The 21091-nt window shown below is 42.3% G+C and overlaps 1 protein-coding gene across 1 annotated transcript in view; it reads left to right on the top strand.

The window, feature by feature from the left end:
* The first annotated feature begins 267 nt into the window (after positions 1–267).
* TGFBR2 (transforming growth factor, beta receptor II (70/80kDa)) overlaps positions 268–21091 on the top strand; it is an 89573-nt gene continuing 68749 nt past the window's right edge. Inside the window, exon 1 of the mRNA XM_012720525.1 lies at positions 268–601. Coding sequence (XP_012575979.1) covers positions 508–601 — 94 coding nt within the window. The 5' untranslated portion in view covers positions 268–507. The remainder of the gene's footprint in view (positions 602–21091) is intronic.

Here is a 21091-nt window from a genome sequence, read left to right as displayed (position 1 = left end):
CGAAGTAAATACTTTGGAGCAGGAAACTCCGGAGGGCGGTGAGGGGCAGCTGAAAGTTTGCCAAAGCCCTTGGAGGGGCTGGTCTAGGGGACATGATTGGCAGCCACGAGAGAGCGAGGCTGGGAGCCAGGAGAGAGAAGGCTCTGAGCAGCGAGAGGTCCTGCCCAGCTGTTGGCGAGGAGTTTCCTGTTTCCCCCCCGCAGCGCCGGGGTGAAGTTGAGTGAGTCACTCGCGCGCACGGACCGGCGACACCCCCGCGCGCGCACACCGCGGGCAGGAGCCGGCCTCCTGCGCAGCTCCCCTCGGCCGCCGGGGGCCTCCCCGCGCCTCGCCAGCCGCCAGGCCCCCTCTTCGTTGGCCAGCCAGCGCCACATCTGGCTCGAACATCTGCCCGGCCCGCCGGGCGCGGGGTCCCGAGAGGGCGCGGCGCGGAGGCACCGCCGGGGTCCGGGAAGGCGCCGAACGCCGTGCTCGGGGCTCGGTCTATGACGAGCAGTGGGATCTGCCATGGGTCGGGGGCTGCTCCGGGGCCTGTGGCCGCTGCACATCGTCCTGTGGACACGCATCGCCAGCACGATCCCACCGCACGTTCAGAAGTCGGGTGAGTGGCCGCCCCCGCCGGAGCTTGGCTGGGCGCCGGGGGTCGCCCGGGCTCCCCGCCCCGGTGCTGCGCTTGACAGTCGGCCCCGGGAACCCAGCGCTCGCTCGGGCGGAAACAGAAAAGTTTCCCCGCGCAGCACCCACGCAGACCAAGTCCCTCAGCCATCTGTGAGTTTGTCTTTAGAAAGAGAAGTTCAGTGAAAGGGGAAGGGGGCGCGGGGCATGTTTGGCCCCCTTTGTGCGCGCAGGAAAGGCGTTGTGTTGGCTGTGCTCGAGGCGAACCCCCACCCCCGGAAAGGGAAGTTTGAGAAGTTGGTTATCTGAAGCAGGCAGGGCAGCAGCGGCCCGGAGCGTTGGCCGCCGAGGCCGCCAAAGCAGCTGGCACACCTGGAGCCTCCAGGCCCGCGGCGATGTGCGTGCCCACCCAGGTCATGCCCAGACGCCCCCTCGCAAGGCCGGTTCCTCCGTGGTTAGAGCGAGGGGAGGGATACTCCTCCCCCAGGCCTGCTTCTTGCCGGGAGTTACAGTGTTCAAGTTTCAAGAAGAGAAGCTATTTCTACAAGACTTAGCGTACATGGGTTTGGGAGTGGAGACCCGAATGTCAACTAGTTGCAGGGTGCTGGAGATGTTGCCTGGAGCAGAACAACTCTGCCTTCGAGGGAGTTGATGGGTCTCTGAAATTACCGTTTGGTGGAAACAAAAGGGTTAAAATCCTAAACCTCAAGCCCACCTGATTTCTTATTGTTAGAGGTGGAAATGCAGGAATGTGGGTCTAAATTAGAATCTTTTGCAGCTCCGAGCCTTACTGCTACTGCAGTGGCCCTGGTAACTGATTATTGGCCCATTTGGGACCTTGGTTTTCTTATCTGTTAAATGGCCTGGAGAGTTTTGCATAATCTTAACATCCCTTCATCTTTAACTTCCTGTCCCTCTCCTCCTCCTTCGCTAGCTTGGAGGTGGTGGGTGGGATGAAATGTCCAGGTTTTGACAGCCCACGCCACTCTGAAGGCTGCAGGCCGATTTACTTCTAGGTTGTCTAGAAGAAATATGCACCAAGTTCTAAGATGCATTAAGAGTAATTGGATTGAAAATTACTCCATGAATTTTAACTTATTTCTTATATTGACGGTAGCATGGAGATGAGAATTTTTAATGGAAAGAGGAAGAAGCACTATTGTAAATAAGAAATTCTAACAGAAATTTGAGTTCTACAGTTTAATAAAATGTCAATGTTTCACTCTTGGATGTTTTTCTACATTCCAGTGCCAGAATGTTTAACAGTCTCCGAATACCCTAGACTCTTAAAAACTGAGTTGTATTTTGCTAATAAGTATTTTAAATGGCACCCACAATTTTCTGTGCATGTTAAAAATTGTGAAGACTTTCGCTCCAGATTACGAAAAAAGGAAATTAGCAGGCCCTGATTTCTTGCTAGATTTTGTTTACAAGGATAAGATTTACGATTTGCAAATTCCAGACTTAATAGTTCATGAATCAGTTTCATTTTGTATATATATATATACACACACACACACACACACACACACACACACACACACACACACACACACACTTTTAAACAATTAAAAGCCTGATGGCTTTTTATTTGGGCTTTTAAACTGTTGTACAAAACCCATAGATATCCTATTTTTATGAAATTAAAGTTTCAAAATAGTTGAACTAAAGAATAATCTTGAATTCTTATTCCTTTGAAAGTGAACTATAGAAAATAGTTGCAAGCTAAAGGTAGCTGTAATGAAGACATCTATATTCGTTTTCATTTTGATTTTGCATGTAAATAAATGGTTTCAGGATTTTTCTAGCATAATTGGCTAACTGTCAAAACATTCTTCACAACATCTTATTAACAAGGGATAAGATATAAAGAAATGACCTTGCTTACAGCCACCTATTAGGTCATCTTAAAAACAAGTCTAACTTCTGTTGAAAAGTTGAGTAAAGGGTTTCAGTATAAGAACAAAGTCACTAGGAAATATACTTAAATTTAAGATATATATATATATATATATATATATATATACACATATATATATACATATATATTTGGTTTCACTAAGTCACTCTTCCTAAATGCTCAAAATTAAATAATAGCTCATGTAAGGAAATCTTTAAATATCCCAAGTAAGTAGAATCTGAAAATGGGACTTTTCAAATACCTGACAAGGGGTAAAGTTCATAAATTTAGATATTATTAGTGAAATCACATTAATGGTGGCCCTATTTTGTCAGCAAGGACTGTAAAAAATCACTAGGCCCTAAATTTGATCTTTGGTCTGTGTGCTTTTGTTTCCAGAAAGTACATTCTCATTTCTAGGTCATTTTCTTTAATATACCTTACTTTTAATCATGTAATGGTTTACATAGAATACCCATCCCATTTTGGATTTATTGTCTTCTTTTGGAGATTGGACCCCATGGTGATGAACCGTTATTATTTTCTCTATCTCAGCTTTCCTGCTATAGATTTTCCAGTTCAGTTAACCAATCCTAATTTTCAGAATCACTTTTAAAATTTTCTTTATTTTTAATCCCTCTTTCACCATTAAGGAATGACACCACTTGGGTGCATTGTCAACAGTGACCATTCCTCATTCTTCCTCCTCTGTAGCGTTTATAGTGTCTCCTTGTGTCTGGCTAAAGGCACAGGCTTGGAGATACCATCTAAACGAGTAAGCAGAAGTGGCCTCTTCCTTCTTTGGGTTTAACATATGAGAGTGAATTAGAAGTGTAGAGGAGAATACATATTTTAACCCCATATTCTTAGGGCCATTATTGAATACTGGGCCCATTCTCAGAATCCCACTAGAAGGGGATGTATGTAGAACGCTTCCTTCTCTTTTCCTCTGAACATAGTTATTTGATTCCTCCTCATTTTCTATACCTGCCTTGTTATAGGCCTCAAGGACCACCTTATTCTCATTCTGTCGCCAGGATGATGGATCAGTAGGCTGGAGGCAGAAGGTCAGAGGTCACACGCTTTCACAGACCTCCCCTGTTGCCTGTTGCAGTTACTTTCCTTTTCTAGCCTCAGTCTCCTCATCTATAAAATGGGGTTATGGTCTCACGGTTAGGTTGAAATTAAAAGTGCTTTAAAGAGCTTTGGAGAGTCCCTACTACAAAGTCAATGCTCAGTGCATATCAGTGCTCGTTGCTAGGGTTAACATAATCAGGTCTCATGGGGTCTTCAGTAACTGGCTTCCATCTCAATCTGCATTTCCACATCCCTCTGAGGCTCACAAGTTCCCAGTTCATAATTTTCCACTACAGATACATGGTGTGAGAAATGTAGGCAGCTACACCTTTGCTCCACCTCTGCCTTGCTGGAATTCTTGCCACCTGGGTAATTTTAATTGATTTTTTGAGACTTTACTCCAGTGTCCTCTTAATGGCCATGTTGGCTAAGTGTGTCCTCCTGGCTACTTCTTTCTCAGCTGGTAACAATAGTCAACCAAAATTATATCTTTTGGGACTCCCTTGTCCATCAGGCCAGCGGCATGTCCTGTCCATTTCTGGGTCTCCGGGGTTGCCTGCCACGCCCAGGGTATCAGCACCCGAGAAATGCCACTTCTCACTCCTGAAGGGCTAATACAACCAAGTCAAGCATTTCAACAATGAGGCAGTCATCGTTTGTTGAGAGTTTGGTCTGAATAGTGAAGTCTTTACTTTTAGTGCGAGTATTTTTAAATCTGGCCTAGTAGGCAATTTGGCTGTTGTTATATTATGTCATCGATTCTTCTGATGAGATATGGAAAAAGATGTTTCAACTTGTGAAAAACACACTAGAAAGCTATTAGCAGTTTTTATCCAACATCTCTAGCTATCAAGTTTGACCTCATAGAGGGCATTCAGTGCCACACAAAACTTTTTCAAAGTTTCACCCAAGAAATTTTCCAGTAAATACTGATTCTGGTTTTTTTTTTTTTTTCTAAAAGGGGGTGGAAAGGAGACATTCATTAAAAATGAAGTGCTGATTCTAAATTTAGTTTCTGAGTTTCTTTTTTCATCAGGGTTTTATGTTTTGGCTTATAAGCAGTGAAGCAGAGTTGATCTAAGGGAAGTGTGGGCCCATGGCAGCTGCTGTCTGCTGTAGAGCGGTGTGGATATTATTTAGATCTGATGCAAACCACCAACACAGTTTAAAATAGGGTGCAGAGGAAGCAAGCTTCCTGGCCACCGCATGGCATCATTTAGCCAATTTCCACATAAAATGTAACTCATAACTCTATCACCTTGTTAGCTTCTGCCTTCCAGGTCCTTGTGTACAACTTGGCAGATTTAACTCTGAATTGTAAGTGGTGGGTATGCACTGGCAGCAAGGAGGCCCTCCACTGACTTCTCACCCCCTCTTTCCCTGGCAACATTTGCTCCCCAGGTACTTGTGCTTCTGACTGAGGCAAGATGATTATACTTCTTTGCTTGGCATGTTAGAAGGGTTTGGAATGCTGAAAAGGCAAATTGGCTCAGTTCAAGGAGAGGTGGGGAGAAGCAAGAGCAACGTTGGAGAATCTGAACTGTCAGTGGCTTGACGTTACTTATCTAGTTTAATCTTCAGAAGGAACCTACAAGATCAGTCTTATCTTTATTATTCTTTTTTAATGGGGAAGATAGAGTCTGCTCACGGCTTGAGGTTGGTCTAAGCTTGCGTGCATGTGTTCGAAGCTTCATCCCAGTAGGCTCTTTTCCATGGCCTCTCTAAGAGTGTGTATATGTTGGGATAGAAGTTAGGGAGCATGTAAAAGAGACTTCATACTTAATAAAGGGGAAACTTACAAATAATATCAATTCAGTGCCCTTGATTTCGTCCCACTTTGCTCTCCTTATGATCTAACTTCTTCCTGATTATCCTCGTACTACAGAAAATCCAGATAGGGCAGCCTTTGCAAGCAGGCTCTATAGTCACTGACATCTGGTTGGAGGACCCATGGTTTGACCATTTTCAAAGATGTGAGTTGTACGCTCCAGTTCCAGGTATGTTGGGCCGACTTGTGTATAGAGTCCCCAAGCAATGGCTGGTGAGATCAGAATTTATACAACACAATAAAGGGGAACAGTTTGACTTTGGAGGGTCAGCTCATCTGGAAACTTGGAGGTGGTTAAGATTCTTCTTTTCTCCTTAGAATGACTTCAGCCTTTACTTACCATCACCAGTTTTGGGGTCTTGGCATTCAACATGGAGGGATTCACTCTTCCTCGGATGTATTCCACTTCATGATCCCCTGCCCTGGGCTCTTATGGGCTCCCTTATCTCTGTGTTTTTTGATTCCAAGCCAAACCTATAAATCATTAGTGTACACTAAGTTGCAGGCAGGTGCCGATAACTGTGAGGGTCAGTCTGGGAAAGGACACACTGTCAAGAAAGGTGGCTCTTTCTTTGTTTCTCTTTTCTGGTGAACTATTTTTTCCTGAAATTTTCAGCTCAAACAAGATCTGAACCTAGTATACGTGCAAAAGAGGCCTCTGTCCCAGATTTTAGAAAATACTATGTTAACCCTCCCTGCTCAGCTCCCTGATCCTGGATGAGGGGCCACTGGGCCTCCAAATCCTATTTTTAGATCCTGCTCTGGATACCTGGGCTTGATGATGCCTCTGAACTGACTTTTGCTGCTACCTGTGACTTTGAGTCCATCTTTGACAGCCTACATAACCCGGCAGTGTGTGGAGGGATGTGAGGGCACAAAAGTGCAGGTATGGAGGGAGTGGTCTGAGATTCAGAAGTTGGGTGTGTATGCAATTCACAAGGTCCCTTTTGATGCAGGGGAGTGGAGCAGGTAGCAGGAAGAAATGGATTGTTGACCAGGCCTGAGACAATGTCCCCACAGCACCGCATTGCAGGGAGGGATTTTAAGTCGTCTCCATATTCTATTTAGTCTCCTGAGATACTGTGAAGTATATTTGCAAGTCAAGGTGGAGAGAGAAACTTATTTTACTGAACAGTTTGTAGCATGATTCATAATTTTCATTATGTTTTCAAAGATTTATTTTATTTATTTGGGCCCAAAAGAACTGGAATGTAAGTCAGAGGCCCAGGGGGTGAGAGGATTCACCAGAGACAGAGTGGGGTGCAGAACAGGTGGATCTACTGAAATATACTGCTGAGGGGAACAGCAGGGGAGACAAGAGAGATCTGCTACACCATGTGGGTTGGGGATCGAACTCATGCCACAGTGGCTAGCTATAACTTGATAGCACTGAGACTGGTGGTGGGATAGAAGTTAGGGAGCGTGTAAAAGAGACTTCATACTTAATAAAGGGGAAACTTACAAATAATATCAATTCAGTGCCCTTGATTTTGTCCCACTTTGCTCTCCTTCTGATCTATCTTCTTCCTGATTATCCTCGTACTACAGAAAATCAAGATAGGGCAGCCTTTGCAAGCAGGCTGCACCACCAGAGAGGCCCCATATAATTTTCATTTTTGGACCTGTGGTATGTGTGCTTCTTGGCCTGCGCCTTCCGATGCTAGGGGTAGAGCTGACCCCTGACATTCCTTTGCAGAGGTGTTAAGTACAAACTTAATTTTGTTGGTTGTATCATATTTTGCCTGGAATAGAGATTGCTCATTAATGAAAAATCTGCGTGTGTTTATAATCACCAGGTTTTATTTCCTTTGGAATAGTCAGTATTCCATTGTTTGTATTTTCCTGAAGAAAATCGTAGCCCTATTCATTTGACTGTACTGCCTTCTGTTTCACTTACACATTTTTGAAAACATTTCTCAGGACCTTCGTTGCATTTCCTCTGTGTGTTGGGAACACTAGGGCAAGGTGAAGCTTATCTGAATGTTTTCTTTAGTTATTGTAAATATTTTTTTTGAATGATTTCTGGTCTTCTCAAACCTTTCAAGAAAAATAAGACTATTGGAATAATGTAAAAGAGTAAAAAGTCCTTCTGATACCATAACATATGTAGATTGTCAAAACTATGCATTTGAAAGCACTGGAGGGCTCACAGAACAAACATGAACTTTTTGAAGGTAAATATGGAGTCAGGGATATATTTTCAACATATGCACAGCAGTCCTTTCTCTGTTAAACTGTAAATCATCACAGAGGATTCATTGGTTGCGGGAGGAAACTGTGGCTTTGCAGAAGACTCTGGTCACCCTAAAACTAGACAGAGCTTTTGTACCTTGGGGAAAGGGATTGCCTTGTGCTCCCTGTGAAGGTTGAGCCTATCTTGAGGATGCTTTACACTGGACACTATATGGACAGGATTCCCAGTTATGTATGTGACCATCATTTTTTTAAAAAATAGTTTATTTTACATCATTTTGTGCATTTTTCCATCTCAGTTGTGTGACCATCATTTACTGAGATCTTGCATCAGCTTGAGCACATCATGGGTATTATTTGAGCTTCAAAACAATTCTAAGAGGTAGATTCTAGAATGTTCTATACAAGTCCTTAGATATCCAGAAACTGAATGAATAACACCCAGATAGCAAATGCCTGTGGTAGGGTTGGAACCAAGATAGTGGAGCATAGGGACCAAGTACCTCATTGTTATATTCTATTGAGACAAGGCCACCTCAACAGACATCAGCCCATATAGCATGGATGATGGGAGACTCTAGAGAAAAGAGAAATAATGATACTATCTAACATTTTTAAATGGTTAAAATGTTAGTATCCCCTTTTTTTTTTTCACTAAAGAAAAAAAATGAATTGGTTTATACATCAGACACCATGCCTATCTTGTGACCTCCATGGAAAAATGAAATGCTATTAATCAAGTGACACAGCGTTGGCTGAATCATGAAGCAGTCACAGCATCAGGTGTTTAGTTATTGTTGCTAAAACAGGGGCTTGATTTGAAAGGATTGGGAAATCCAAGGATACCTTAGAAGGCAAGGGATATATGTGGTGGGTTTACTTTGAACTTAATGGAACTTAGACTTCACATCTTCTCCCTGGTATAGACCCTTCTTCTTGATTCTGGGAGCAAAACTTACCAAGTTAAAGAAATACTAATACTCAGGAAACTTGGCAGTTCCTTCAATCTTACCACTAGCTCATGTCTGCAGGAAACTTGACAGAGGTTTTCCCAATTTAGAGATGATCCAAATTTTGTGACAAGTCATGAGTTGGGAAACTGAAAGAAGGTTTTCTGAGTTACTTGAGAATTTGAAAAACTCTTGCTTTAAGCTGAGATTATTGCCTTGATGCCAGACATTTATGCCATCAGATGTACCAGGATCAGATAATCAGGAAGCTGATTACAAGTTCTGAGGCTTGAAAGCGACAAATACCAGAAATGTCAGCTCTGATGGGCTGTTCACTTAGGACAAACTGTCTTTGTTTAACCCATTATAAAAAGGCCAGCTCAAGAGGAGATGGCAGAATGTTCTCTATGAAGTGCTGTGCCTACTCTTCTCTCAGGTCAGCAGCCAGCCATCTGAAAAATAAAAGTGCTCATAGAGTCTTATTGCATCTGCTTGTCTGTGGAGGGACAGGCTGAAAACCCAGGCCTATTCCACTAATAGTATTTGCAGCTTTTAACATTTGCCATTTGTAAGAGGCCATTCTAAATTCAAAATATTTACTGTCATTATCTAATTTCTATTCTTATTTTTTGTAGTTTTTTAAAATGACCCCCGGCAAATGTGTACATTTCAGATTCCACAACCAGCCTCTGTCTAACAATAGGATTTGTCAGCTTAGAAAATCAGTTAAGAAAGTCTGCTTCTCCCACCCTCCACTTTCTCTCATTATAGAGACTGAAGTCTGAACTGTCCTATCACTAGGTGAATTTTTTTTCCCTCAGGGTTAACTAATCCCTTCCTCATTTTCCTAGCTTATAAGCCCCATGTCAATTACAAATGCATTCATAAATATGTAATGATCACAAAGCCTTGATCTTGAAAAAGCAAGAGGTTCAGTCTCTGCCTTGGAGTCAGCACGTGAAGACTGTGTTGCACCTGCAACCAAGGTGCTTGGGTGACCGCTTCATTCTTTGGTTCCACTGGGCTTCATTTTTTTTCTCTGTGCACTGTGACAAGAATTGGACTAGATGAGCTTTCCACATAGTTCTGTCCTAAAGATTTTTTTTTAAAGATTTATTTATTTATTCATATAGAACTGGTACAGGCCAGAGATGCGGAGGGTGAGAGGAGTCACCAGAGACAGAGTGGGAAGCAGAACAGGAAGATCGACAAAGTACACTGCTGAGGGGAGCAGCGGGCAGGTCAGGAGAGGTCTGCTGCGCCATGTGGATCTCCTCCGGGGCAGGCGGGAATCGAACTCATGCGGAAGTGGCTTAAGCTTCTCAGTGCTGTGCTTTAACCCACTGCGCCACCAGGGAGGGCCTCTGTCCTAAAGATTTTATCCTACATGTTAGTCAAGAAATCATTGAAGTTAACTTTCAGAAACATAATTCTTAATGGAGCAAAACCAAAAACTATCAAAAAGTTGTCACAGGTCAGAACTGACAAACACCCACTTGGAGTTTGTTGGCAACAACCACTATTAAAAATAGAAACAAAAAAAGTAGTTTTTTTGACAGTTCCTTGTACAGGTGTCCAAACATATAGCCTGGCTAAATAGTATGTTGCTACAGCAGGCATTCGCTCCCTGCTGAAGAAAAGCTTTCCTTGGCTTTGGTGGTAAAACCATTTCTTCTTGGTTAATTATGGTGTTTTCAGTCTCTCCTTCCGCTCATTGGTGAGAATGTCAGTGAGAGTTTTTCCTGAGGTAGAAAATTATGAAATGTTTTGCCCTCAGGAGAGAAAACCAACCAGAGCTTCTCTGTTTTTGGGGGGGAAGAGAAAGGAAACTTGCCTGAATATAATTAGGCTTCTGTAGCCTTTCAGAGTTTTCTCTACCACTTTTCTTAAAATATTCTCAGTCAAGACAGAATTTGCTACAGATTGGCAGTTTTCAGACTGCTGTTTTAGGCAGGGAGTAGCTGTGGGTCCCATAATTGCATTTCTGGGTAGACATCAGTTAGCACAGAGACAGTCTTCCAACTCTTGCTTTGACTGGCTGTTACTCCAGATCACAGTTACACTTTATTCTCTAAAATTCATTGTATCATGGGGAAAAGGATCCTATGATGACGTGTGTCCTGCAAATATGTGAAAAGGGAAATACAATCCCTGGGTAACTTTTTTCTGGACTGCCTTAATACATAGTTATAAACTAATTTCTAACCATCTCAACCCGCACTAGTTCCACTTGCTTTTATTCTTGCTCATTCTTTTATCATCAGTCTTATCCTTTTGATTGCTTCTGTCACTTATTTATTCTAACACACAATGGGCCTGTCTCTTTGTGCTGACCTTCCTTTCCCTTTACTTTCCCCTCCTCATCCTACCTTCTAACCCCTTCCCAGCACCATTCCTTTCTGAACATTTCCATTTCATAGTTTTAATAGGCAGCCAAGCCCAAATCTTGAGCTCAAGCATTCTGATCCCAAAAACAAAGCTTTTATATCATCCTCTGCTAACTGCCACAAAAAAAGCCTAATGCCTTGCTTTTCAAAGTGTGTTCCCAGGACCAGAAGCCTCGGCCTCATGAGAATGTATTGAAAATACAGGATGTCAGGCCTCCCTGGTGGTGCAAGGGGTTAAAGTGCAGCACTATGAAACTGTCTGCAGCCACTGCAGCATGAGTTTGATCCCTACCAGGCTGCTGACCCACATGGTGCACAGACCTCTCCTGTCTTGCTTGCTGCTCCCCTCAGCAGTGTATTTCAGCCATTCTACCTTTTCTGTTACCCTCTCTGTCTCTGGTGAATCCTCTCATCCTCCCACCTGGCTGTAGCTCAGGCCTGTAATCTAGTTCTTATATGCATAAATAAATCAATCTTAAAAAAAGAAAATACAGGATGTTGGGCCCTTACCCGGACTAACTGCGGTGCAATCTGCATTTTAACAAGCTCCCCAGATGATTTGTTTTTGCACTGAAGTTTGAGAAGCTCTGCTCTAATAGCATTAAAGTTTTTTTTGTTTTGTTTTTGGTTTTTGTTTTTTTTTTTTCCCAGAAGAGTCAGATGATCAGCTGTGATTTCAGTGGATCTGTAGGCTTGCTGCTGTCATGGGGTCAGAGAAGGAGTCAGGGAAGATTAGCTATTAGTTTCGTGATGATCTCTTAACTCCTAAAGGTCAAGGCCCTGTTTAACTGTATGTGAAATGTACGTGCATTTGAGGCTTGCAAGGCAAGTCAATCATGAATCACTTTTTAACCAGCCTGTTTCCCAGAGCACCCTGCATGGCTTTCTCCTCCCCTGAATGTCCCTTCACCACCATCTGTAAACCCAGGGATCCATTTCCCTGTTGAACACAGTCTTCATCCTGTCTACTCACTAGGCATTTAATCACAGGCCGCCTTGACATAGTGGGCCTTCATTAACTCTGGAGCTTTTATACTTGGCATTTCATAAAATGCGGAGCAAGTCATCTATATAAAATATGTACCAAATAAGTTGATGAATTAATGTCAGGTTTTGCAAGACGTACTTTCACCCCTTAACATGTCTTTTAATCTTTTTACATCATGAGAAACTTATTCAGCAAGGAAACTTATCAACTTGTTTAGAAAAGACAGACTTACTAAACTTTTTTTTTTTTTTTAAAGATTTATTTATTTGTGCATACAGAACTGGGGTACAGGCCAGGGGTGGTGAGAGGCTTCACCAGAGACAGAGTGGGGAACAGAACAGGCAGATCGACGAAGTACACTGCTGAGGGGAGCAGCGGGCGGGTCAGGAGAGGTCTGCCACGCCATGTGGTCACCTCCGGGGCAGGCGGGAATTGAACTCATGCGGAAGCGGCTTTAGATTCTCAGCGCTGTGCTTTAACCCGCTGCGCCACCAGGGAGGGCCCTTACTAAACTTTTTTTTATATATATTTTTCATTTTGTTTTAGATTGCTCACCATCACCAGTGTTGGTCTTCTCACTGGTTGGCTTTTGTATTTTACTAAGCATCAGGCAATGTTTTGTATCTCAGTTAAGGGCACTTCATAAGGTAACTTTGAAAGTTAAACACTCCTACCATCAGTTTTTCAAATATTTCTTTTTTTTTTTTCATTCTTTTCTTTCATCAGTTCTCACAATAAATTTCTGATTTTTCTAACTAATTTTATTTTCGAAGTTTTTTTCTTTTCAATTTGAACTGTATTTGGTGAACAAGAGCAAACTTAAAAAACCATCCATTGCAGCCTGCATTTCCGGTTGCATCTCATGCACCTAATTTCAGCTTTTTCATCACAGTATTTTAATCCAAATATTTACAATCTCATAATCACATACATATTTACAACAGGGACCCGATCGCCTAACATATATAGCAATTTGGTTTCATTCCACAATGCAAGTCTGAGCCCTTATTTTCCATCACCTCTGACTCTCCTAATTGGCTTCAGGCCCTGGACAACTTTGTCCCTTATCTGTTTAATACACCTGTGCTACCACCATCTATTAAACCTTCTTGCAGGTATCTGCTAGAAAGCCTTCCATGGATTACCAGTGATTATGTGGCCCCACTTCCCCTCTGAGGGCAGGGGCAACTTTCGTGGCCCTGACTCCTAAGAACACAGTGAATACACAGACAAATATACCTGCCCGCCACCTCCCACACCCCTCCGCCTGTGCTTCAGGCCCTGGTCCCCCAGCCAGCCTCTTAAACACATCTCGTGTGTGCTTTCAGCGTTTCTAACTGTGACTCTTCTGCGCCCCACTTCTGTTTTCCCGTTCTCTCCCCATACCCTACAACATCTCCACCCCTTTGAGTAACACCCTGCCTGAATCCCCTCTTCTGCTGCTGCTTCTTCCTTTGTCATTCCAGTCACTTTTCTTCTTTCTCCTCTCAACACCTCGCTAACAGCCTCTCTAACAGGCCACTCACGCTGGGCTGGCCTCGTGGTCATGGTCTCTGTGATTATAGGTGTGTGTCAGTGCTTTGCTAGAAAGAAGATCCTTGAGGGAGTCCCTCTGTCTGGTGCTTCCCTGGCTCTTAATTCACATTCTCACTGAAAGATTGTTAGAATTCGCTACTTTGAAAGAATAGGGAAGCTGCTAAATTTAAGGCTGTATGTTTTATATGGCTGCATATATATTACATATATACACCATATAATATACATGTATATGTATTTTCTTGCTTTGCTTACCTGCTAGCTGGCAAGTATGCCACTGCCTTTGTAGTATTGTTTAAGAGAAGCAGAGACTCGGGAGGAATTTCCAACAACCATACTCTTTACACTAGAGGTTTGCTCTGTCTTCAAATGTTCATTTCTGTGAATTTTGGGGTGCCGCCATCTGTGGGTGTAAGGGCTGTTGTTTTTCCATCCTTCACAGGCGGCCTTTGATTCATTTGTCTTCTTGTGTGTCACTTTCGTGGAGGACCCTATGTGTTATGACGGTAGAGGCTAGAAAAAGTCATCTAGGGAAACATACCATCTGACTCAGAATTTTTTTGCTACTCCTGCTTTCATTTTTTAAATTATGGGTTGTCTGCTGTCATGGAAGGGTTAGAGGAGGGGTGGAAGAGTCTTGGTACAATGGGGAGTGTCTAAAGATACAAGGTCCTCTTGAGGGCAAACATCCCAGATTGCAAAGGTGACTCCAGACTGTATTTTAGGAAAGTCTGTTCAAATGACACACATTAAGGAAACTTCAATGTGATGTCTTTCTTAGAAGAGGGGAAGGGCAAGTCAGGATGGGTCTCCAAGAAGGTGTGGAAGATCTCTGCCTCTCCTCCACCACAGTCTCCACTTGTTCCCTGCAAAGCTCCCTGGATAAACAGACTGGATGCAGACTGGGTACCAGCTTCCCGTGCCAGCACAGACATGTTTTCTGCCACTCCAGCTGGATTGGCACCTGTCTACCCCCTCCTCTGCATGAACTCTGGAGCTGTCCGGGACTTCATAACATTTCTTAGACAAGGACTAGCAATGCTCCCCTAGCATTGCCCTGCCTCATTATCAGAGTACAGGGTACAGGGCAGGGAGGAGGGAAATGTAACAAAAAGTGTATGTCTTAATGTTCTGTAGAACTCATTGGCAATAGTTGAAATAGCATACTTTTCATTTGCTATGCCACTGATGAGCTTTGAAAACTGCTAAAAACATTTTATCTCCTAAGATCTTAATAATGGTGGTGGTAAGGATGTTTGTTACAATTATAAATCACTTATATTTACTCAGCACTTTGCAATGCATTTTGTCAGACTTAGAGTGTTTCCTGTTACCAGTTTATTAATGAGATCTGGATAATGTCTTTAGGACACAGGAGGAATTTAGTTTAACAGTTTAGTGCCTAGTTCTTGAATAAACCATTGGAGCTACAATTGACTTTATCCCTCTCTGTTCCAAGCCTACTGACTTTGCTTCTCCTAGAGATACAACTTTTGTGTAAAAGGAATGGACTAAGCATCAGATGTTACTTGTGTTCTGGCAGTCAGAGCAGTTTTGTTCTTCTCTCTGTATTTTATCCAGATACTGATCTTTAAATTCTGGCAAAGGGAGCACCAAACATTTCTTTGCCGTAATCAAAAATGGTTTGTTTTGATTATGATTGATACTTTAATAAAATGTCTATCAAAAGGAATCTTTGGAGTGAGCCCCTGAAATCTTGGGATAGTCTGATTGATTGAGCATCTTTTTAGATCCTGTTTTCTCATTACTCAGGATGAGCGTGGAGACTGACATGGCACCTCTGAATGAAGTGATATGAAGTTATAAGAAAACAAGGTCAGAGTAGTTAGCTGGTGATCGTGCCAGTTGAAAGCAGCCACACAAGCCTCGTGCACGGCAAGTGGGCTGGAGCGGCAGGTACTAATCTTAGCGGACACTTCTTCCCACAGCCCTCTTCGGGGCAAGGCTCTTGGGAACATAGAAAATGTCTTGCATTGCTAAAAATAGCTAGTAAGTGAATATGCAAAGTACAGCAAATTTCATAAAAACAGTCATTTGCCTACTTGTTCAGGCAGATGAAAAACTAGTGCGAGGAAAACAGAAAAGAGAGGTGGTTTGAATAACTTTATTATCATTGAGGGAAAGAGCACTAGTGGGAAAAAAGTCTAGTCCGACAACTCTGAAGGAAACATTGACCATGTCTGGTTTTACTAATTTTTTTTTTAAGATTTATTTATTTATTTATACAGAACTGGGGTACAGGCCAGAGACGGGGAGGGTGAGAGGAGTCACCAGAAGCAGAGCGGAGAGCAGAACAGGCAGATCGAGGAAGTACACTGCTGAGGGGAGCAGCGGGCGGGTCAGGAGAGGTCTGCCACGCCATGTGGATCTCCTCCCGGGCAGGCCGGGATCGAACGCACGCGGAAGTGGCTTAAGCTTCTTAGTGCTGTGCTTTAGCCCGCTGGGCCACCAGGGAGGGCCTATACTAATCTTTTAATAATCCCTTATGTTAATAGAGTGCTTCATTATCTATAAGACCATTTCACTTGCACATCACATTTAATCTTAGAAACAGCCCTGTGAGATGGGTATAATTATTCCGTTTACAGACCTGGAAATGAACGCCCAGAAAGATTAAACCATCTGAGGCTTTGTAAAGTATCGCCAATTTGTCTTGTCATTTTACCATTTTAAGCTATTGTGTGCCTTCACTGCTTAATTTCAAAGTAAATTTAAGGTAACAACCATGGCTCCAATGTGTTTTTATATTTTTGTAGCTTAATTGTAGGAGACAGGCTGGAAGCCTTGTTCTTTGCCTTGAAAATTAGAAGCCATAGTTAGGACTGGAGAATTCATTCTTTGAAGACATACTGAAATCCTGTGAGTGGTTTGCCCACCAGTTTTACTGGCGTTCAAGCTATGTAATGAGCCATTTTTCTTTTTCCCCTTTTCTTGCGGGCACAGTTTCTCTTTTAGACACCATGTTGTCTGTCTTCTGAGAGGTCATGTCACCACTATCAGGAGGTGCTTCCATTTATGGTCCAGTAGCATTGTACCAGAGCTTCCAATGTGACATTGATGGGCATCTCACTGTACAGACACAGAGGTCAATATTTTCTCTGGCTTCCCCATAACTTCTTAAAGATGAATGTCTGAATAAAGACGGAAGAATGCTGTTACAGCATTATTTACAGCACTCAAGAATTGGAAACCACTAAGTGGCCACTGACACATGACTGAATAAATATGTGGTATATGTGCACACAGTGGAATACTACTCAGCTATTAAAAAAACCCTGCCATTTGCAAAAACATGGGTGGACCTGGACGGTATAATCCTTAGTGAAATACATCACACTGAGAAAGACAAAGGCCAAGTGATTTCACTCATATGTGGTATAACGAAAAACTAAACAAACGGAGGAACTAAATTATACCAAAATAAACTTTTAGACTCTAAGGCCAAATTAGTGGTCGATTACCAGAAGGAAAGGAGGGGGAGATGGGGCAGTAGGGTAGGAGGGATCAGTTGTATGGTAATGGATAGACTTAAGCTTTTAGAGGCAAATTTAATGTAATATGTACATGTGTTGATTTCTAATGCTATGTGCTGGATCTTACATAAAGTTATAATGCGTTGTTACTCAATCAACTCTTTTTTAAAAGTAGGACAAAATTGTTATGACTGATAGAACATGAATAGCACAGACATCTAATATTTACTGTCATGTAGAAGAAATCATACCTTGAAGAGTGGCAATCTACTTCTATAATTATGACATTTTAAGGGATTTGATAAAGAATGCCCTCCATTACCAAAACTGTTCAGTTTGCCAGCATCCAGTCTAATTCACGCCTTGCTTTCCTGCAGCTTGCTCAATATCAGTGTTTTCTTCCCTATAATATAAAAAGAGAAGTTGTGTCATGGTATTCTTCTACTTAATTTTGGTTACAGAAACACACCATTCCACTATTACAGTTCCCACTGTATAAGATAGACTTTATTCTCTTTTTTTTCCACAAGTATTTGTCAGGATGATATTCCCAGTAGCCTTGGGACTGAAGACATTCTGATCCTTCCTCATCAGTGAAGATTTTCTAGAAAAGATGGGCTTCATTACACAGTGACTTGGGTTCATGAATTTCTATTATAATTAGAGAGATTTTCTTCCAACTAAATTGGATTTCATTGTTATCTTTTTCAGTGCTTCCTTTTTTTAAAGGAATTTCATAGTAAATCTTTTGGAATAATACTTTTTATGTAATCCTTTTTTAAAAACGTAAGTTTTACATACTGATTGTTGTTAACACAAATGCAATCATACCAGCAAAAATTCTCAAATTTTGCACATTCTCAAATTTTGCACATTTCAGGAATGGCCTCTCTTCAGCTCTGGAATATTCATGGTGTTCAATCTATATTTGTTTAATGGAATTAAAAAAAAATAGCCTAGTGACTTAAAGAGAAATGAAATTGCAGGAAAATATTGATTTAAAAGTTAAATTGGTTCTGTTTAGCTTTGTGATTTTCTGAAGGAAAAGCTTGTCCACAACTGTTAAAACTCTTATCTGTTTATCTTATTAACTTTTTTTTTTTTTAAAAGATTTATTTATTTGTGCATACAGAACTGGGGTACAGGCCAGAGGCCCAGGGGCAGTGAGAGGCTTCACCAGAGACAGAGTGGGAAACAGAACAGGCAGATCAACGAAGTACACTGCTGAGGGGAGCAGCGGGCGGGTCAGGAGAGGTCTGCCACACCATGTGGTCACCTCCGGGGCAGGCGGGAATCGAACTCATGCGGAAGCGGCTCCAGATTCTCAGTGCTGTGCTTTAACCCGCTGCGCCACCGGGGAGGGCCCTATCTTATTAACTTTTTGCTAGACACTCTAACCAGAGAGACATTGTCTCACATTTGCTCTCCTTGAACTCATTATTTATTCTATCTTGTGGGGTCAAAACACTTTAAAAATGAAGCTTTCTGAGGAAGGCTGCTCCTCAGATATTTCAAACAGATCTTCCTTTTAGCTAATTGTCCTCTTGACGATTAGCAAAGAATTTCCACCCTTTAATAAGATAGGAACTTGTACAATATGTACTTAAAAATGAATCTAAATAATCTTCCAGGAAGAATTTTTACAAAAGCAACTGCATTCTTTGGGGCCAGTTTAGCATCTCTGCCTTATCCCAAACGTTACTAGAGTTTGAGTCACATGAGAAAGTTATTTGGGTTGGGCTTGACGCTGCCTGCGTACATTTATAATAAAGTTTATTCTAAGGCAGTTTGTCATTTTCCTTTGCAGCAAAAAAAATTTGAGAATCACTCCTTGTAGGTGGGTCCACCTTGACCCAGTATTCATGTCCCGTGTTTGTTGTGGTTGAAATCTTCACTCTATATCAAATAAGTCTTTACCTGAACTATATTTATATATATTTTCAACTCTGGCTGCACATTATAATCACTTAGAAAGCTTTTAAAACAATCCCAGTGCCTGAGTCAACCTCTTAGAACTTCTGATTTATTTGCCTTGGGGTAGGGCTCTGGCATCAATATTGTTTTCTAAGTTCCCCCCAGATGATTTTGATGTGCAAATCGGGTTGGAAAGCACTCAAGTAGCCTAATCAGGTTGGTTGGAGAGGTGTTTGATCAGAAAGGTCAGGGGATGTATTATTCCCTCAACACAAAAAGTACCATTTACTGAGTTAAAAAAAACTCCCCATCTTCTGATTTGAAATCCAATATAACAAATACGAGCAAAGTTTTGCAGTGAAATTACAGAAGAATCAAAATCCCTTCACTTCTAAACAGTCATCTAGTGAGTGGGGTAACTGTACATCCTTAAAATGCCCATTTCACAAGTCCTCTAGAGAGATTTATTTAAGTCATATCTTAGCACTTATTACAATCCAAGTTGGACACATTCCTTCCCTTCCTATTCCTTACTTTGGAATCATATGCTTTTCTGTTCTGGTGCTTGGTAGTGTTTATGGAAATAGCCTTTAATAGTACACTCTAATTATATACTTTGTTGTAGAAAGATCCAGCCAGGCCGCTTTTATCATTTGTGTCTTTAGATTTAATCTGAAAGGGACTGTAAAAATATTATTGTCTTGAGGGAGAAAAATAGGTTACGCCCATGAAGTGGTAGGGGTTATAGACCTTTCAGACTCCTTCCTGAATGTACTGGGTAAAGAGAAGTTAGGAGGCAGGTAAAATCTCCTAGGAGAAAAGGAGCCTGGGAGGAATGCTTTTAATTAAGGTTAACTTCCATCACTAAAGTCCAGAGGAAGTGACTTCCTGAAGGGCACTGGAATTTTCTCCTGTCAGTAAATTCTCCTTCCATTTGTCACCTCTCTGCTGTTCTAGAAACTCACCCTTATTTGGCAGACTGTGACTTAAGCCCTTCAAAAAAAAAAACACAGGGAAAAAAGCCAGTATTATTTCTAAAATGTTAATTTCCTCGCTTTGGGCTTAGGGGGGGATTTGACTGGAAACTTAATCTGTGTGCCTCGGCCCTGCCTTATGTTTCAGTCATTGAAATGGGGCTTACTAAGAATTACTTGATACCTTAGGAGACTGAGGAACCTTACTTTTTTTTTTTTTTTTTAAACTGTCTTTCATCTTAGGCCCAGGGATTCGTGTTTTGAGAGGTGGTGCCAGCTGATGTGAGCCCTCACGGGTCTCAGCTCGCTGCAGAGCTAGTTTGGTCCATTTTTCTCACTCTGGGACCTCCTGCTGCTGCCACTCATGATTTTGGGTTTACTGTGGAACTCAAGCCCTTATCCCTGATTGTCCTCTGTCACTGCCTCAGCAGTAGCACAGTGGGCCACCAGTTACTTAGCACAGAGCACATTCCTTAAGAATTTGGGGTGGAGGTCCTCCCTGGTAGTGCAACGGGTTAGGATGCAGAACTCCAAGCTGGCTGTAGCCGCTTCAGTGCAAATTCGATCCCCGCCCAGGAGGTGACCCACATGGTACGGTAGACCCCTCCTGACATGCTCGCTGCTCCCCTCAGCAGTGTACTTCGTGGATCTGCGTGTTCTGCTTCCCACTCTGTCTGTAACTTGGGGTGGAATGGTCATCACAAATGGCATCCAAGCCAGGGGTCCGGTCTCTTCACAGGACACTTCTCTTCTTCCTCTGCCCTACTTCTCTGTGTCCCCTTATGGTCCCAGGATTTCACTTATCCCTGGTAGGTTAGAAAGGAGGCCCTTTGGATAGCTTTAGACCAGAGTAGGCCAAATAGAGCTTTCTGTGATGTGACAATGCTCTCTCTATCCTGTCACATGTGGCTAAGAGGACTTGAAAATGGCTAGTGTGACTTGAAACTCAATATGATTTTATTTTATTGTATTAATTTAAATTTTAAAAGACATATGTGTTCCTGGCTATTGTATTTGTTACACAGTGCCATACCAGCTTGGGCTCTTGACTGTTTTGACTGTATATCTTGAGAAGAAACTCATCTTAGCTGCCCCATGGTCCTGCATCTTTATAAACCTGCTCTTCCCTGGAAACTCCCTGTACTTCTGAACTTTTTTTTTTTTTTAAGATTTATTTATTTATTCATACAGAACTTGGCTACAGGCCAGAGGTGCAGTGAGAGGCTTCACCCGAG

Source organism: Condylura cristata, unplaced genomic scaffold, assembly GCF_000260355.1.
Source record: "Condylura cristata isolate star-nosed mole 26May11 unplaced genomic scaffold, ConCri1.0 scaffold00004, whole genome shotgun sequence".
NCBI classification, from domain to species: domain Eukaryota; kingdom Metazoa; phylum Chordata; class Mammalia; order Eulipotyphla; family Talpidae; genus Condylura; species Condylura cristata.
This window is presented reverse-complemented; position numbering and strand designations above follow the sequence as displayed.